The sequence below is a fragment of the Scyliorhinus torazame genome, chromosome 14, assembly GCF_047496885.1.
Source record: "Scyliorhinus torazame isolate Kashiwa2021f chromosome 14, sScyTor2.1, whole genome shotgun sequence".
Taxonomy (NCBI): domain Eukaryota; kingdom Metazoa; phylum Chordata; class Chondrichthyes; order Carcharhiniformes; family Scyliorhinidae; genus Scyliorhinus; species Scyliorhinus torazame.
Genome location: NC_092720.1, coordinates 15470025 through 15488439, shown reverse-complemented (window position 1 = coordinate 15488439; position 18415 = coordinate 15470025). Strand labels below are relative to the sequence as shown.

At 66.2% G+C, this 18415-nt stretch overlaps 1 protein-coding gene across 2 annotated transcripts in view; it reads left to right on the top strand.

Moving 5' to 3' along the window:
- The window catches only part of gmnc (geminin coiled-coil domain containing), a 188050-nt gene that overhangs the window by 161721 nt on the left and 7914 nt on the right, over window positions 1-18415 (top strand). For both annotated transcript variants that reach the window (XM_072473730.1, XM_072473731.1), the window contains exons 2-4: window positions 6004-6175; window positions 14001-14086; window positions 16387-16503. In XM_072473730.1, the coding sequence (XP_072329831.1) occupies window positions 6004-6175; window positions 14001-14086; window positions 16387-16503 (375 nt within the window). The remainder of the gene's footprint in view (window positions 1-6003; window positions 6176-14000; window positions 14087-16386; window positions 16504-18415) is intronic.

The window sequence follows — 18415 nt, the reverse complement described above, 5'->3', positions numbered from 1 at the left end:
CCCCCCCTCCCTTCCCCCCTCTCCCCCTCTCACTACTCTCTCCCTCTCCGCCTGTCACACCCCCCTCTCCCCCTCCCACTCCCTCTCCCCCTCCCCTCCCCCCTCCCATCTCCCCTCCTCCCCTCCCATCTCCCCCCCCCTCCTCCCCTCCATCTCCCCCCCCTCCTCCCGTCCCATCTCCCCCCTCCTCCTCCCCTCCCACTCCCCCTCCCCTCCCACTCCCCACCCCCCTCCCCTCCCCTCCCCCTCCCCCTGCCTCTCCCCCTCCCCCTCCCCCTCCGCCTCTCCCCCTCCGCCTCTCCCCCTCCACTCCCCCTCCACCCTCCCCCCCCACTCCCCCTCCCACCTCCCACTCCCCCCTCTCCCCCTCCCACTCCCCCCTCTCCCCCCTCCCACTCCCCCCTCTCCCCCTCCCACTCCCCCCTCTCCCCCTCCCACTCCCCCCTCCACCTCTCCCCCCCCTCCCACCTCTCCCCCTCCCACCTCTCCCCCTCCCACCTCTCCCCCTCCACTTCCACCTCTCCCCCTCCTCTCTCCCCCTCCCACCTCCCACTCCCCCTCCCACCTCCCACTCCCACTCCCACCTCCCACTCTCCCCCTCCCACCTCCCCCCTCCACCTCCCACCTCTCCCTCCTCCCACTCCCTCCCACCTCTCCCCCTCCCACTTTCCCCTCCCACCTCTCCCTCCCACCACTCCCCCTCCCACCTCCCCTCCCACATCCCACTCCCACCTCCCCCCTCCCACTCCCCATCCTCCCACTCCTCCTCCCCCACCCACTCCCCCTCCCACTCCCCACCTCCCACTCCTCCTCCACCCCCCACCCACTCTCCCCCTCCCACTCCCCCTCTCCCCTCCCACTCCCCCTCCCCTCTCCCACTCCCCTCCCCCTCCTCCCCTCTCCCCCTCCCCCCACTCCCCTCCCCTCCCCCACTCTCCCCCCTCCCCCCTCCCCCACTCCCCCCTCCCCCCACTCCCCCTCCCCCCTACTCCCCCTCCCCCTCCCCCCACTCCCCCTCCCCCACTCCCCCCACTCCCCCTCCCCCCACTCACCCCCACTCCCCCCACTCCCCCCCCCACTCCCCCCTCCCACCACTCCCCACCCCCTCCTCCCCCCTCCACCCCACCCCCCCCCCCCCCCACCCCCCCCTCCCCCCCCACTCCCCCTCCCACTCCCCCCATTCCCCACCCCCTCCCCCACACCCCCCTCCCACCCACTCCCCCCTCCCACCCACTCCCCCTCCCCACTCCCCCCTCCCACCCCCCTCCCACTCCCCTCCCCCTCCACTCCCCTCCCCCTCCCACTCCCCCTCCCCCTCCCACTCCCCCCTCTCCCCCATCCCCTCTCCCCCTCCCCTCCCCCTCCCCCCTCCCCTCGCCCCTCTCCCCCCCCTCTCCCCCCTCTCCCCCTTCCCCCTCCCCTCTCCCCCTCGCACTCCCCCTCTACCCCTCCCACTCCCCCTCTACCCTCCCACTCCCCCCTCTACCCCTCCCACTCCCCCCTCTCCACTCCCTCCCCCACTCCCCCTCCCACCTTTCCCCTCCCACTCTCTCCCCTCGCCACCTCTCCCCCCTCCCACCCTCTCCCCCTCCCCCTCTCCCCCTCCCCCCTCCCTCCCCCCTCCCACCTCTCCCCCTCTCCCCCTCCCACCTCTCCCCCTCCTCCCCCTCCCACCTCTCCCCTCCCCCTCCCACTCTCCCCCTCTCCCCCCCACCTCTCCCCCTCTCCCCCTCCCACCTCTCCACCTCTCCCCCTCCCCTCTCCCACCTCTCCCCCTCTCCCCCTCCCACCTCTCCCCCTCCCACCTCTCCCCCCCCTCCCACCTCTCCCCCTCCCACCTGCCCCCTCCCTCCCCACCTGCCCCCCTCCCTCCCCACCCCATCCACTTCCCTCCCTCTCCCACACTCCTTCCCTCTCTCCCTCCCCCTCTCTCCCCCTCCCCCTCCCCATCTCTCCCACTCCCCCTCCCCTCCCCCTCCCCACTTCCTCCCCCACTCCCAACGCCCCTCCCCCACTCCCCTCGCTCCTCCCCCACTCCGCCTACCCCTCTACCCCTCCCCTCACCCCCTCCCCCTCTCCCCCTCCCCTTCCCCCTCTCCCCCCTCCCCCTCCCCCACTACCCCTTTCCCCTCCCCACCTCCTTCCCCCTCTCTTCCCCCTTCCCCCTCCCACCTCCCCCTTCTCCTCCCTCTCCCCTCCCCATCCCCCTCCCCCTCCCCTCCCCCCTCCCCCTCCCTCCCCCCTCCCCCTCTGCCCCCTCCCCTCTGCCCCCTCCCCCTCTGCCCCCTCCCCACCCCACCTCTCCCCCTCTCCCACTCTTCCCTCTCCCCCCCACCCACTTCCCCCCCCACTCCCACCTCTCCCACTCCCCCCTCTCCCCATCCCCCCTCTCCCCCTCCACCTCCCTCCCCCTCCCCCTCCCCCTCACCCCCTCCCCCTCTCCCTCCCCCTCTCCCCCTCCCCCCCCCTCTCCCCCCTCCCCCCTCTCCCCCTCCCCCCTCTCCCCCTCCCCCCTCCCCCTCCCCCTCCCCCCTCTCCCCCTCCCCCCCCTCCCCCCTCTCCCCCCTCCCCCCTCTCCCCTCCCCCTCCCCCTCCTCCCCCTCACCCCTCCCTCCCCCCTCCCCTCTCCTCCCCCTCTCCCCTCCCCCTCCCCTCCCCCCTCCCCCTCCCCCCTCTCCCCCCTCCCCCTCCCCCTCTCCCCCCTCCCCCCTCCCCCTCTCCTTCTCCCAATCTCACCCTCTCCCCTCCCTCTCCCCCTCCCCCCCTCTCCCCTCTCCCCTCACCCTCATCCCCTCTCCCCCCTCCCCTCTTCCCCTCTCCCCCTCCCCCCTCTCTCCCCCTCTCCCCTCTCACTCTCCCCTCCCACTCCCCCCTCTCCCCCGCCCACTTCCCCCCTCTCCCCCCGGCCCACTCCCACCTCTCCCCCCTCTCCTCCCCCACCCACTCCCCCTCTCTCCCCCCCACTCCCCCCTCTCCCCCTCCCACTCTCCCCCTCCCACTCTCCCCCTCCCACTCTCCCCCTCCCACCCCTCCCTCTCTCCCCCTCCCCACTCCCCTCTCCCCCTCACCCCTCCCCCTCCCACTCCCCCTTCTCCCCCTCCCACTCCCCCCTCTCCCCCTCCCACTCCCCCCTCTCCCCCTCCCCCCACTCCCCCCCTCTCCCCCTCCCACTTCCCCTCTCCCCCTCCCACTCCCCCGTCCCACTCCCCCCTCTCCCCCTTCTCCCTCCACCTCTCCCCCTTCTCCCCTCCCACTCCCCCCTCTCCCCTCCACTCCCCCTCCCACTATCCCCTCTCCCCCTCTCCCCCCCCACTCCCATCCCCCTCTCCCCCCTCTCCCCCTCCCACTCCCTCTCCCCCTCCCCTCCCCCCTCTCCCCCTCCCCACCCCCTCTCACCCTCTCCCCCTCCCCTCTCCCCCTCCCTCCCCCCCCCCTCCCCCTCCCCCTCTCCCCTCCCCCTCCCCCCTCCCCCCTCCCCCTCCCCCCTCCCCCCTCCCACCTCCCCCTCCCCTCCCTCCTCCCCCTCCCCCTCTCACTCTCCCCACCAACTCCCCCTCTCCCCCGCCCACTCCCCCTCCCCTCCCCCCCCTCCCCCCTCTCCCCTCCCACTCTCCCCCTCCCACTCTCCCTCTCCCCCTCCCACTCCCCCCTCTCCCCTCCCACTCCCCCCTCTCCCCCTCCCACTCCCCCTCTCCCCCTCCCCCCTCCCCCCTCTCCCCCTCCCACTCCCCCTCTCTCTCCCCCTCCCACGACCCCCTCTCCCCCTCCCACTCCCCCCTCTCCCACCTCCCACTCCCCCCCTCTCCCCCTCCCACCCCCCCTCTCCCCCTCCCACTCCCCTCTCCCCCTCCCACCCCCACTCCCCCCCCACTCCCCCTCTCCCCTTCTCCCTCCACTCCCCCCTCTCCCCCCTTCTCCCCCTTCCTCCCCTCCCCACTCCCCCCTCTCCCCTCCCACCCCACTCTCCCCCTCCCCACTCCCCCCTCCCACTTCCCCCCTCCACCCCCCCCCTCCCCCCTCCCTCCCCCTCCCCCTCCCAACCTCTCCCCCTCTCACCTCCCCCACTCCACCCCTCCACCCCCCCCCACTCCCCTCTCCACTCCCCCCTCCCACTCCCCCTCCCACTCCCACCCTCTCCCACTCCCACCTCTCCACCCGCCACTCCCACCCTCTCCCACTCCACCCCTCCCCTCTCCCCTCCCCCTACCCCTCTCACCCCTCCCACTACCCCCTCACCCCCCCACTCCACCCTCTCCCCCTCCCACTCCCCCCTCTCCCCCTCCCACTCTCCCCTATCCCACTCCACCCACCCTATCCCCCTCCCCACTCCCCTCCTCCTCCTCCCTCCTCCCTCCCCCTCTCCCCCTCCCTCCCCCCTCCTCCCTCCCCCTCCCCCTCCTCCCTCCCCCCTCCCTACCCCCTCCTCCCTCCTCCCTCCCCCACCTATCCCCCCTCCCTCCCCCTCCTCCCTCCCCCTCCTCCTCTCCCCCTCCGCCCTCCTCCTCCCCCTCCTCACCTCCCCCTCATCCCTCCTCCTCCCTCCCCCTCCTCCCTCCCCCTCCTCCCTCCCCCTCCTCCCTCCCCTCCTCCCTCCCCCTCCTCCCTCCCCCTCCTCCTCCTCCCTCCTCCCTCCTCCTCCTCCCTCCTCCCTCCCCCTCCTCCCACACCTCCACCCACCTCCCCCCCCCTCCCCCCCCACCTCCCTCCCCTCCCCCTCCTCCCTCACTCCCCCTCCTCCCTCCCCCTCCCCCTCCTCCCCTCCCCCTCCCCCTCCTCCCACCCCTCACCCCTCCCTCCCTCCCCCTCCTCCCTCCCCTCCCCTCCTCCCTCCCTCCCCCCACCTCCCTCCCCTCCCCCTCCTCCCTCCCTCCCCCTCCTCCCTCCCCTCCCCCTCCTCCTCCCCTCCCCCTCCCCTCCCTCCCCCTCTCCCCTCCTCCCTCCCCTCCCCCCCCTCCCTCCCCTCCCCCCTCCTCCCTCCCCTCCCCCCTCCTCCCTCCCACCCCCTCCTCTCCCCTCCTCCCTCCCCTCCCCCTCCCTCCCTCCCCCTCCTCCCTCCCCTCCCACCTCCCTCCCCTCCCCCCCTCCTCCCTCCCTCCCCCCTCCTCCCACCCCTCCCCTCCCCCTCCCTCCCCCTCCTCCTCCCCTCCCCCCTCCTCTCACCTCCCCTCCCCTCCTCCTCCCTCCCTCCCCTCCCTCCCTCCCCCCTCTCCACTCTCCCTCCTCCCTCCTCCCCCTCTCCCCTCCTCCCTCCTCCCACTTCCCTCCCCCCCTCCCCCCCCCCCCTCCCTCCCCCTCCCCTCCCCCCTCCCTCCCCACCCCCTCCCCCCCTCCCCTCCCCTCCCCTCCCCCTCCCTCCCTCCCCTCCCCCCTCCCCCCTCCCCTCCCCCTCCCCCCCTCTCCCCCTCCCCCCCTCCCCCCTCCCCCTCTCCCCTCTCCCCTCTCCCTCTCCCCCCTCCCCCCTCTCCCCTCTCCCCTCCCCCTCCCCCCTCTCCCCCTCCCCCCTCTCCCCCTCCCCCTCTACCCCTCCCCCCTCTCCCCTCCCCCTCCCCCTCTCCCCTCCCCCTCCCCCCTCTCCCCCTCCCCCTCCCCCTCTCCCCTCCCCCTCCCCCTCTCCCCTCCCCCCTCTCCCTCTCCCCTCCCCCTCTCCCCTCTCCCCTCCCCCCTCTCCCCCTCCCCCTCCCCCCTCTCCCCCTCTACCCCTCCCCCTCTCCCTCCCTCCTCTCCTTCTCCCTCCCCCCTCTCCCCCTCCCCCTCCCCCCTCTCCCCCTCCCCCTCCCCCTCTCCCCCTCCCCCCTCTCCCCCTCCCCCCTCCCCCTCTCCCCTCTCCCCCCTCCCCCTCCCCCTCCCCCTCCCCCTCCCCCTCCCCCTCTCCCCCTCTCCCTCCCCCTCCCCCCCCCTCTCCCTCTCCCCCTCCCACTCCCCCCTCTCCTCCCTCTCCCTCTCCCTCTCCCTCTCTCTCACCCCCTCTCTCTCTCTCTCACCCACCCTCTGCTGTATGCACAGAACACCATTCTCAGTTGCCAGGACCAGCCCTTTGTGGGAGAGCAGGGCTATGAGTACTCTTCTTCTTCGGACGCGACGTCAGCCAGTGTTGACATTTCCATGGAAACCTGGTACTCTCAGTGGCCAGGCGGTATCCGGGACAACAGCAGAAGCAGCCAGCAGCAGGCACAAGGTAAGGGGCGCTGGCCTGGGCACAGCAACACACCCACACACCCAGCTCAGTAACAGGGGCCAAGAAAGCCTGGCCAGGCTCAGCCCGTGTCTCCCCCTGCCCAGTGTCCCAGCACACAGTCCTATCCCCCTGTCCCAGCCCACTCTCCTCTCCCCCTGTCCCAGCCTCTCCCCGAGTCCTCACCCCCTGTCCCACTCACTCCCCCGTCCCAGTCACTCCCCCCGTCCCAGTCACTCCCCCTGTCCCAGTCTCTCCCCGTGTCCTCTCCCCCTGTCCCAGCCTCTCCCCGAGTCCTCACCCCCAGTCACTCTCTCCCCCGTCCCACCCACTCCCCTGTCCCAGTCTCTCCCCGTGTCCCCAGTCTCTCCCCCTGCCAGTGTCCCAGCCCGTTCTCCTCTCCCCCTGTCCCAGCCTCTCCCCATGTCCTACCCCCTGTCCCACTCTCTCCCCCGTACCAGCCACTTCCCCTGTCCCAGTCTCTCCCGTGTCCTCTCCCCCTGTCCCAGCCTCTCCCCGTGTCCTTCCCCCTGTCCCACTCTCTCCCCCGTCCTAGCCACTTCCCCTGTCCCAGTCTCTCCCCGTGTCCACTCACCCTGTCCCAGCCTCTCCCCGTGTCCTCTCCCCCTGTCCCAGTCTCTCCCCGTGTCCCTGTCTCCTCTCCTGCCCCGTGTCCCAGCACAGTGTCCTCTTCCCCTGTCCCAGCGACTCCCCCTGTCCCAGCGACTCCCCCTGTCCCGGCCTCTCCCTCTGTCCCGGCCTCTCCCCGTGTCCCGGTCTCTCCCCGTGTCCCGGCCTCTCCCCGTGTCCCGGCCTCTCCCCGTGTCCCGGCCTCTCCCCGTGTCCCAGTCTCTCCGCCTGTCCCAGTCTCTCCCCCTGTCCGGTCTCTCCCCTGTCCCGGTCTCTCCCCCTGTCCCGGTCTCTCCCCCTGTCCCGGTCTCTCCCCCTTTCCCGGTCCTCTCCCCGTGCCCCGATCTCTCCCCGTGTCCCGGCCTCTCCCCCTGTCTCCTCCCCCTGCCCCAGTCTCTCCCCCTGCCCAGTCTCTCCCCCTGCCCCAGTCTCTCCCCCGGCCCCAGTCTCTCCCCCTGCCCCAGTCTCTCCCCTGCCCCAGTCTCTCCCCTGCCCCAGTCTCTCCCCCTGCCCCAGTCTCTCCCCCTGCCCCAGTCTCTCCCCCTGCCCCAGTCTCTCCCCCTGCCCCAGTCTCTCCCCCTGCCCCAGTCTCTCCCCCTGCCCCAGTCTCTCCCCGTGTCCCAGTCTCTCCCCATGTCCCAGTCTCTCCCACTGTCCCAGTCTCTCCCCCTGTCTCATCCTCTCCCCCGTCCCAGTCTCTCCACCGGTTCCAGTCTCTCCCCCTGTCCCAGTCCCGCCCCTTACCCAGTCTCTCCCCCTGTTCCAGCCTATCCCTGTTTTCCAGGCTCTCCACTTGTCCTCTCCCCCTGTACTAACCTCTCCCCCTGTCCCAGTCTCTCCCCCTGTCCCAGTCTCTCCCCCTGTCCCAGTCTCTCCCCCTGTCCCAGTCTCTCCCCCTGTCCCAGTCTGTCCCCCTGTCCCAGTCACTCCCCCTGTCCCAGTCACTCCCCCAGTCCCAGTTTCTCCCCGTGGCCCAGGCTCTCCCCCTGTCCCAGCCTCACCCCCTGTCCCAGCCTCACCCCATCTCACAGCCTCTCCCCTTGTCCTCTCCCTGTGTACTAACCTCTCCCCATGTCCCAGTCTCTCCCTGTGTCCCAGTCTCTCCCTGTGTCCCAGTCTCTCCCTGTGTCCCAGTCTCTCCCTGTGTCCCAGTCTCTCCCCGTGACCCAGTCTCTCCCCCTGTCCGAGTCTCTCCCCCTGTCCCAGCCTCTCCCCCTGCCCCAGTCTCCGCCCTGCCCCAGTCTCCGCCCTGCCCCAGTCACTCCCCCTGCCCCAGTCACTCCCCCTGCCCCAGTCACTCCCGCTGCCCCAGTCACTCCCCCTGCCCCAGTCACTCCCCCTGCCCCAGTCACTCCCCCTGCCCCAGTCACTCCCCCTGCCCCAGTTTCTCCCCCTGCCACAGTCTCTTCCTCCATCCCAGTCTCTCCCTCTGTCCCAGTCTCCCCCCATGTGCCTATCTCTCCTCCTGCCCAAACTCTCCCTCTGCCCCAGTTTCTCCCCCTGCCCCAGTCTCTCCCCCTGCCCCAGTCTCTCCCCCTGCCCCAGTCTCTCCCCCTGCCCCAGTCTCTCCCCCTGCCCCAGTCTCTCCCCCTGCCCCAGTCTCTCCCCTTGTTCCAGTCTCTCCCCTTCTTCCAGTCTCTTCCCCTGTCCTCTCCCCCTGCCCCAGTCTCCCCCCTGCCTCAGTCTCCCCCTGCCCCAGTCTCCCCCTGCCCCAGTCTCCCCCCTGCCCCAGTCTCTTCCCTTGCCCCAGTCTCTTCCCCTGCCCCAGTCTCTCGCCCTGCCCCAGTCTCTCCCCCTGCCCCAGTCTCTCCCCCTGCCCCAGTCTCTCCCCTTGCCCCAGTCTCTCCCCCTGCCCCAGTCTCTCCCCCTGCCCCAGTCTCTCCCCCTGCCCCAGTCTCTCCCCCTGCCCCAGTCTCTCCCCCTGCCCCAGTCTCTCCCCCTGCCCCAGTCTCTCCCCCTGCCCCAGTCTCTCCCGCTGCACCTGTCTCTCCCCCTGCCCCTGTCTCTCCCCCTGCCCCTGTCTCACCCTCTGCCCCAGTCTCTCCCCCTGTCCCAGTCTCTCCCCCTGTCCCAGTCTCTCCCCCTGTCCCAGTCTCTCCCCCTGCCCCAGTCTCTCGCACTGTCCCAGTCTCTCCCCCTGCCCCAGTCGCTCCCACGCCCCAGTCTCTCCCCCTGCCCCAGTCTCTCCCCTTGCCTCAGTCTCTCCCCCTGCCCCAGTCTCTCCCCCTGCCCCAGTCTCTCCCCCTGCCCCAGTCTCTCCCCCTGCCCCAGTCTCTCCCCCTGCCCTCGTCTGTCCCCCTGTCTCAGTCTCTCCCCCTGTCCCAGTCTCTCCCCCTGTCCCTGCCTCTCCCCCTGCCCCAGTCTCTCCCCCTGACCCAGTCTCTCCCACTGACCCAGTCTCTCCCCCTGACCCAGTCTCTCCCCCTGACCCAGTCTCTCCCCCTGCCCCAGTCTCTCCCCCTGCCCCAGTCTCTCCCCCTGCCCCAGTCTCTCCCCCTGCCCCAGTCTCTCCTCCTGCCCCAATCTCTCCCCCTGCCCCAGTCTCTCCCCCTGCCCCAGTCTGTCCCCCTGCCCCAGTCTGACCCCTGTCTCAGTCTCTCCCCCTGTCCCAGTCTCTCCCCCTGTCCCTGTCTCTCCCCCTGCCCCCCCCTCCCCCTGACCCAGTCTCTCCCCCTGTCCCAGTCTCTCCCCCTGTCCCAGTCTCTCCCCCTGTCCCAGTCTCTCCCCCTGCCCCAGTCTCTCCCCCTGTCCCAGTCTCTCCCCCTGCCCCTGCCTCTTCCCCTGCACCTGCCTCTCCCCCTGCCCCTGCCTCTCCCCCTGCCCCCCCTCTCCCCCTGACCCAGTCTCTCCCCCTGTCGCAGTCTCTCCCCCTGTCGCAGTCTCTCCCCCTGCCCCAGTCTCTCCCCCTGCCCCAGTCTCTCCCCCTGCCCCAGTCTCTTCCCATGCCCCAGTCTCTCCCCCTGCCCCAGTCTCTCCCCCTGCCCCAGTCTCTCCCCCTGCCCCAGTCTCTCCCCCTGCCCCAGTCTCTCCCCCTGCCCCAGTCTCTCCCCCTGCCCCAGTCTCTCCCCCTGCCCCAGTCTCTCGCCCTGTCCCAGTCTCTCGCCCTGTCCCAGTCTCTCGCCCTGTCCCAGTCTCTCGCCCTGTCCCAGTCTCTCCCCCTGCCCCAGTCTCTCCCCCTGTCCCAGTCTCTCCCCCTGTCCCAGTCTCTCCCCCTGCCCCTGCCTCTCCCCCTGCACCTGCCTCTCCCCGTGCCCCTGCCTCTCCCCCTGCCCCCCCTCTCCCCCTGCCCCAGTCTCTCCCCCTGCCCCAGTCTCTCCCCCTGCCCCAGTCTCTCCCCCTGCCCCAGTCTCTCCCCCTGCCCCAGTCTCTCCCCCTGCCCCAGTCTCTCCCCCTGCCCCAGTCTCTCCCCCTGCCCCAGTCTCTCCCCCTGCCCCAGTCTCTCCCCCTGCCCCAGTCTCTCCCCCTGTCTCAGTCTCTCCCCCTGTCTCAGTCTCTCCCCCTGTCCCAGTCTCTCCCCCTGTCCCTGTCTCTCCCCCTGCCCCCCCTCTCCCCCTGACCCAGTCTCTCCCCCTGTCGCAGTCTCTCCCCCTGTCCCAGTCTCTCCCCCTGTCCCAGTCTCTCCCCCTGTCCCAGTCTCTCCCCCTGCCTCTGCCTCTCCCCCTTCACCTGCCTCTCCCCTGCCCCTGCCTCTCCCCCTGCCCCCCTCTCCCCCTGACCCAGTCTCTCCCCCTGTCCCAGTCTCTCCCCCTGCCTCTGCCTCTCCCCCTGCACCTGCCTCTCCCCCTGCCCCAGTCTCTCCCCCTGCCCCAGTCTCTCCCCCTGCCCTTGTCTGTCCCCCTGTCTCAGTCTCTCCCCCTGTCCCAGTCTCTCCCCCTGTCCCTGCCTCTCCCCCTGCCCCAGTCTCTCCCCCTGCCCCAGTCTCTCCCCCTGACCCAGTCTCTCCCCCTGACCCAGTCTCTCCCCCTGACCCAGTCTCTCCCCCTGACCCAGTCTCTCCCCCTGCCCCAGTCTCTCCCCCTGCCCCAGTCTCTCCCCCTGCCCCAGTCTCTCCCCCTGCCCCAGTCTCTCCCCCTGCCCCAGTCTCTCGCCCTGTCCCAGTCTCTCGCCCGTCCCAGTCTCTCGCCCGTCCCAGTCTCTCGCCCTGTCCCAGTCTATCCCCCTGTCCCAGTCTATCCCCCTGCCCCAGTCGCTCCGCCTGCCCCAGTCTCTCCCCCTGCCCCAGTCTCTCCCCCTGCCCCAGTCTCTCCCCCTGCCCCAGTCTCTCCCCCTGCCCCAGTCTCTCCTCCTGCCCCAGTCTCTCCCCCTGCCCCAGTCTGTCCCCCTGCCCCAGTCTGTCCCCCTGCCCCAGTCTGTCCCCCTGTCTCAGTCTCTCCCCCTGTCCCAGTCTCTCCCCCTGTCCCTGTCTCTCCCCCTGCCCCCCCTCCCCCTGACCCAGTCTCTCCCCCTGTCCCAGTCTCTCCCCCTGTCCCAGTCTCTCCCCCTGCCCCAGTCTCTCCCCCTGTCCCAGTCTCTCCCCCTGCCCCTGCCTCTTCCCCTGCACCTGCCTCTCCCCCTGCCCCTGCCTCTCCCCCTGCCCCCCCTCTCCCCCTGACCCAGTCTCTCCCCCTGTCGCAGTCTCTCCCCCTGCCCCAGTCTCTCCCCCTGCCCCAGTCTCTCCCCCTGCCCCAGTCTCTCCCCCTGCCCCAGTCTCTCCCCCTGCCCCAGTCTTTTCCCATGCCCCAGTCTTTTCCCATGCCCCAGTCTCTCCCCCTGCCCCAGTCTCTCCCCCTGCCCCAGTCTCTCCCCCTGCCCCAGTCTCTCGCCCTGTCCCAGTCTCTCGCCCTGTCCCAGTCTCTCGCCCTGTCCCAGTCTCTCGCCCTGTCCCAGTCTCTCGCCCTGTCCCAGTCTCTCCCCCTGCCCCAGTCTCTCCCCCTGTCCCAGTCTCTCCCCCTGTCCCAGTCTCTCCCCCTGCCCCTGCCTCTCCCCCTGCACCTGCCTCTCCCCGTGCCCCTGCCTCTCCCCCTGCCCCCCCTCTCCCCCTGCCCCAGTCTCTCCCCCTGCCCCAGTCTCTCCCCCTGCCCCAGTCTCTCCCCCTGCCCCAGTCTCTCCCCCTGCCCCAGTCTCTCCCCCTGCCCCAGTCTCTCCCCCTGCCCCAGTCTCTCCCCCTGCCCCAGTCTCTCCCCCTGCCCCAGTCTCTCCCCCTGCCCCAGTCTCTCCCCCTGTCTCAGTCTCTCCCCCTGTCTCAGTCTCTCCCCCTGTCCCAGTCTCTCCCCCTGTCCCTGTCTCTCCCCCTGTCCCTGTCTCTCCCCCTGCCCCCCCTCTCCCCCTGACCCAGTCTCTCCCCCTGTCGCAGTCTCTCCCCCTGTCCCAGTCTCTCCCCCTGTCCCAGTCTCTCCCCCTGTCCCAGTCTCTCCCCCTGCCTCTGCCTCTCCCCCTGCACCTGCCTCTCCCCCTGCCCCTGCCTCTCCCCCTGCCCCCCCTCTCCCCCTGACCCAGTCTCTCCCCCTGTCGCAGTCTCTCCCCCTGTCCCAGTCTCTCCCCATGTCCCAGTCTCTCCCCCTGCCCCCCCTCTCCCCCTGACCCAGTCTCTCCCCCTGTCGCAGTCTCTCCCCCTGTCCCAGTCTCTCCCACTGCACTAGTCTGTGGTGAGGTTTAAGAGCCACCTCCAGGGTTCACTGAGTCTGTGCTGTGTCTTGCTGGGTTGTTTTTTACCCATTGTTGCCTCGATCTTTGGCTCCTTACTCCCGACTCCCGCCGCCATCAACAACCCGGGATAAACATTAAACCATCAGCAGCCGCCTGGCCTGAGTCACGTGGGTGGCAGCGGCTTCCCGCTGAGTGACTGCCGCTGCCCATCTGCCAGCGGGCGGGGGTCAATCCCCAAAGCGGGGGTGGGGGGGGTGCTGAATAGGGGGTGTGGCTGGTGGTGGGGTTGGGTAGGGGTGGGGGGGGGGTGCTGGGTAGGGTGGGGCTGGGTAGGGGACTGGGGGGGAATGGGTAGGAGTTGTGGGGGCTGGGTAGGGGTGGGGGGGTGGAGTTTGGGGTTGGGCTGTGTAGAGGGGGCCTCGGGGGTCTGGGGATGGGGCTGTGTAGGGGTGGTGGGCTTGAGGGGGGAGCTGGGTAGGGAGTTTGGGTAGGGGGGCTGGGTAGTGGGGGAGATGGGTTAGGGTGGGCTGGGTGGGGCTGGGTAGGGGGGGTGGAGGGTGGCTGGGTAGAGGGGGTAGCTGGGTAGGAGGGGCTGGATAGGGGGGTGCTGGGTAGGGGGTACAAGGGGTCTGGGAGCTGGGGTGGAGAGCTATGGGGGGGAACTGTGCTGGGGGGAACTGGGCTGGGGGGAGCTGGGCTGGGGGGGAGCTGGGCTGGGGGGGGAGCTGGGCTGTGGGGGGGAACTGTGCTGGGGGGGGGAACTGGGCTGGGAAGAACTGGGCTGGGGGGAGCTGGGCTGGGGGGTGGGGAGCTGGGCTGTGGGGGGGAACTGGGCTGGGGGGGGAGCTGGGCTGTGGGGAGTTGGTCTGCAGGGGGAGGGGTGTTGGTCTGAGGGGGGTGAGTTTGCCTGGGGGAGGAAGGGGTGTTGGTCGGGGGGGTGAGTTGGTCTGGGGGAGGGGGAGTTGGTCTGGGGGAGGGGGAGTTGGTCTGGGGGAGGGGCAGTTGATCTGGGGCAGGGAAGTTTGTCAGGGGGTTGAGTTGGTCTGGGGGAGGGGTGTTGGTCGGGGGGGTGAGTTGGTCTGGGGGAGGGGGAGTTGGTCTTGGGGAGGGGGAGTTGGTCTTGGGGAGGGGGAGCTGGTCTGGGGGAGGGGGAGTTGGTCTGGGGGAGGGGGAGTTGGTCTGGGGGAGAGGGAGTTGGTCTTGGGGAGGGGGAGTTGGTCTTGGGGAGGGGGAGTTGGTCTTGGGGAGGGGGAGTTGGTCTGGGGGAGGGGGAGTTGGTCTGGGGGAGGGGGAGTTGGTCTGGGGGAGGGGGAGTTGGTCTGGGGGAGGGGGAGTTGGTCTGGGGGAGGGGGAGTTGGTCTGGGGGAGGGGGAGTTGGTCTGGGGGATGGGGAGTTGGTCTGGGGGAGGGGGAGTTGGTCTGGGGGAGGGGCAGTTGGTCTCTACCCATCCTATCCATATGTTTGTCGAGATACCTTTTGAACGCCGTTAATGTAATTTACCCTGGCACCCAACAACATAGTTGTCTAGCTCAGTGATTGGCATCACCATGATTTACTTTAATTCCTCACTAGACTACTTGCCGGAGTATGATTGCGCTGTGCAGGATGAGTTCAGGTGGACCGGCCACTTATCATCCCAGTTCTACAAAAACAAACAGGTAATTTGTTGCGATAATTCTGATGACCCTGTTAATCGTTTTGCCTGTCTTTATCTCACGCTTACCAAGCTGATAATCATTGAGCAATCAGAATCAGTAACTTTATTTCCCTACAATATCTCTGAACAAAGAAAACAACAACAGGAGGGGGGCCATTCTGCCCCTCGAGCCTGTTCCACCATTCAGGTAGATTCTGGCTGATCCGCATCTCTACTCCATCTGCAACCCAAGAAATTGACAACATTTTCGGAACCTTTGCTCAAACTGTGAATATTTAAGCCTGTTGTATTTTTTGAAAGAGATTTGGATAACCTCCAATGAAGGGCTGGAGGGTACAGGTAGGGGAGTGGGTCAGGTGAGTTGTACTTGCACAGAACGTAGAATTTACAGTGCAGAAGGAGGCTATTCGGCCCATTGGGTCTGCACCAGCCCTTGGAAAGAGCACACCCTACCCAAGCCCACGCCGCCACCCTATCCCCGTAACACATTAACTCCATCTAACCTTTTTGGACACCAATCCACCTAACCTGCAAATCTTTGGACTGTGGGAAGAAACCGGAGCACCCGGAGGAAACCCACGCAGACACGGGGGGAAAGTGCAGACTCCGCACAGACAGTCACCCAAGGCCGGAATTGAACCCGGGGGCAGAATTCTCCGTGAACTGGAGGCGGGGGGGACACTCCGGCGGGAAGGAGTGGCGTGAAGCCCTCCGACGTCGGACCACCCCGAAACTGCGGAATCCTCCGCACCTTAAGGGGCTAGTTCGGTGGCGGAGTGGTTTGTGCCATGCTGGCCGGCGCAGAAGGGGCTTGGCGCATGCGCGGGAGGGCCAGCGTGTGCTGGCGTCATCCCAGCACATGCGCGGGGGGTGGGGGGTTCACCTCTGCGTCGGCCGTCGTAGACTGTTACACCAGCCGACGCGGAGGAATGGAATGCCCCCACGGCGCAGGCCAGCCCGTAGATCGGTGGGTCCCGATCGCGGGCCAGGCCACCGTGGGGGCACCTCCCGGGGCCAGATCCCGCTGCATCTGCCCCCCCCCCCCGAGGACCCCGGAGGCCGCCCGCGCAGCCACGTCCCGCCGGTAAGTACCTGTTGTAATTTACGCTGGCGGGACCGGCCTAAAACGGGCGGCCACTCGGCCCATCGCGGGCCGGACAATTGCTGGGGGGGGGGGGGGGGGGGGGGGGGCGCTGTCCCAGTCTGCCGTCTGCCTCTCACAACCCTGCAAGTCTGAAAGTTGTTTCGAATTTGCTGCTACCACCCTTTCACGCAAAGCTTTCCACATCACAATGACATTAAAACAAACTGCTGCAGTAAAAAGAAACTCCTCATCTCTCCCTCTGATTCTTTTTTCATTATCTTGGGACCATTGGAATAGGAGGATTAAACCTGACATTCCATGAAACCATCATTGATCTTCCGCCAAACTCCAAACACTCACCCTCGACTCATACACCCTTTAAACAGACAGCTGTGTTCTCCAGTCACTGCCCATCCGGCCAGTCCAAACCATTCCTTTCTATCTCTCCTCATCATTTTCAATACCTCAAATTAACCTCAACCTTATCTAGTCTCAGAACTATCCCAAGTTATACCTGCTTCACAGTCCGAGAAAGAAACTAAAAAGCCTCCAGTAGGGGGACTCTTATTTGAAGATGGTTGTGGATGTCGGAGGCCAATCATTGCAGCCCCAAGACATTGGTTGCGGAGTCCCTAAACACAAGGTCCTCAGCCGAACCATCATCCGACCTTTAACAGGGGTTTAGCACACAGGGCTAAATCGCTGGCTTTGAAAGCAGACCAAGGCAGGCCAGCAGCGCGGGTTCAATTCCCGTACCAGGCGCCGGAATGTGGCGACTAGGGGCTTTTCACAGTAACTTCATTTGAAGCCTACTTGTGACATAAAGCGAGTTTCATTTCAAGTGACCTCTATCGCCCAGAAGGACAAAGGCAGCAGATACATGGCAACACATCCGCCATCAAGCTCCGCTCCAAGTCATTCACCATCCTGACTTGGAAATATATCGCAGTTCCTTTGCCGTCACTGGTTCAAAATCCCGGAACTCCCTCCCTAACAGCACAGCGGGTGTACCTACACCTCATGGACTCCAGCGGGCCAAGAAGGCGGCTCCCCACCACCTTCTCGAGGGCAATAAGGGATGAGCTATAAACACTGGTCGAGCCAGCTATGTTCACTTCCTCTGAACAAAAAAATTGAGAAAATGTTTTGTCGTAACCTGCTGTCGTCTCCCAGCAGTCAACTTGTTTCAATAGAGTCTCCAACAATTATTTCCACAGCTGCAGGACACTCTTGAACAGAAGGAGGAAGAACTTGCCAGGCTCCATGAAGAAAACAGCAAGCTGAGACAATACCTCAACTCTACTTATGTCAAATCCTTGGAGGACAAGGCCAGGGTATGTGGTTGTCAACATGCAAGTCTCAGCACTCTTAGCTCCTAATTGGTGCAGTGGACTTTGCTAAAGATGGGATCAGATGCCCCTAAATGTCAGAAATTATATTTGTAGAGAATCTTTATGCTCAACCACAAGATAGCAGCTCTGAGGAATGGAATAACTTCCCATTTTGGGCCTGCAGTGTTGGGATCAAACACTCCCAGGGCGACTACAGCATAGAGTTAGATAGAGAGTAAAGCTTCCTCTACACTGTCCCCATCAAACACTCCCAGTACAGATACAGCACGGGGTTAGACACAGAGTAAAGCTCCCTCTACACTGTCCCCATTAAACACTCCCAGAACAGGTACAGCACGGGGTTAGATACGGAGTAAAGCTTCCTCTACACTGACCCATCAAACACTCCCAGGACAGGTACAGCACAGGGTTAGATACAGAGTAAAGCTTCCTCTACACTGTCCCCATCAAACACTCCCAGGACAGGTACAGCACAGGGTTACATACAGAGTAAAGCTCCCTCTACACTGTCCCCATCAAACAGTCCCAGGACAGGTACAGCACAGGGTTAGATACAGAGTAAAGCTCCCTCTACACTGTCCCCATCAAACACTCCCAGGACAGGTACAGCACAGGGTTAGATACAGAGTAAAGCTCCCTCTACACTGTCCCCATCAAACACTCCCAGGACAGGTGCAGCACGGGGATAGATACAGAATAAAGCTCCCTCTACACTGTCCCCATCAAACACTCCCAGGACAGGTACAGCACAGGGTTAGATACAGAGTAAAGCACCCTCTACACTGTCCCCATCAAACACTCCCAGGACAGGTACAGCATGGGGTTAGATACAGAGTAAAGCTCCCTCTACACTGTCCCCATCAAACACTCCCAGGACAGGTACAGCACAGGGTTAGATAGACTGAAAACGTTTAACACCTGCCCAGAAGGTAGTTCACTGATCCCAACATCAGGAGAATCAGCCCCATCGTGCCAATATGCCAGTTTTCATTTCCTACCCTTAACATCTGGATCATCTGGTGAATGAATATAATCAGCGTGATGATTGGGGCTGCTGAATGTTGTGGATTCAGCTCGAGTGGCGATTGGGATGGGACTTAGCCAGACTCACCTTAGAGAGGACTCTTTTGAATGTCAGTGAACACATTTTGGTGTCAGTTGTGGTCACTGTTTCGCTCTCTTTACTCAAAATTAGAACGTTGTGAGTTCAAAGTCCCGCTGCAGTGTACATTATTCAAGGAGCATATTGAGAGAGTGTGGCTGGAATGTTAAACTGTCTACCCACTTGGGTTTCGAAGACCCCAAGCGGCAATTTTGATGAAGACAAGGGGGAGCTCTCACTGGTGTCCCGACTAATATTTATCCTTGAACCAATATCACTGAACAGGTTACTTGACCATTTATTATATGGCTATTTGTGGGATCCTGCTGTGCACAAATTGATATAATATAAAATAATAATCTTTATTGTCACTAGTAGGCTTACATTAACACTGTAACAAAGTTACTGCGAAAAGCCCCGAGTCGCCACATTCCGGCACCTGTTCGGGTACACGGAGGGAGAATTCAGAATGTCCAAATTACCTAACAACACGTCTTTCGGGACTTGTGGGAAGAAACCGGAGCACCCGGAGTAAACCCACGCAGACACGGGGAGAACGTGCAGACTCCACACAGACAGTGACCCAAGCCGGGAATTGAACCTGGGACCCTGACTCTGTGAAGCAACAGTAGTAACCACTGTGCTACTGTGCCCCTTCATTACATGCCCCATTTTGTACACCACAACACTGGCCTGACTTCAAGAGCACTTAATAGACTGTAAACTTCTATCAGACTTCAAGGTTTTCAAAGTGATCTTTCTCTTCATTAACGGAAGATTTTGAAAGTTAGA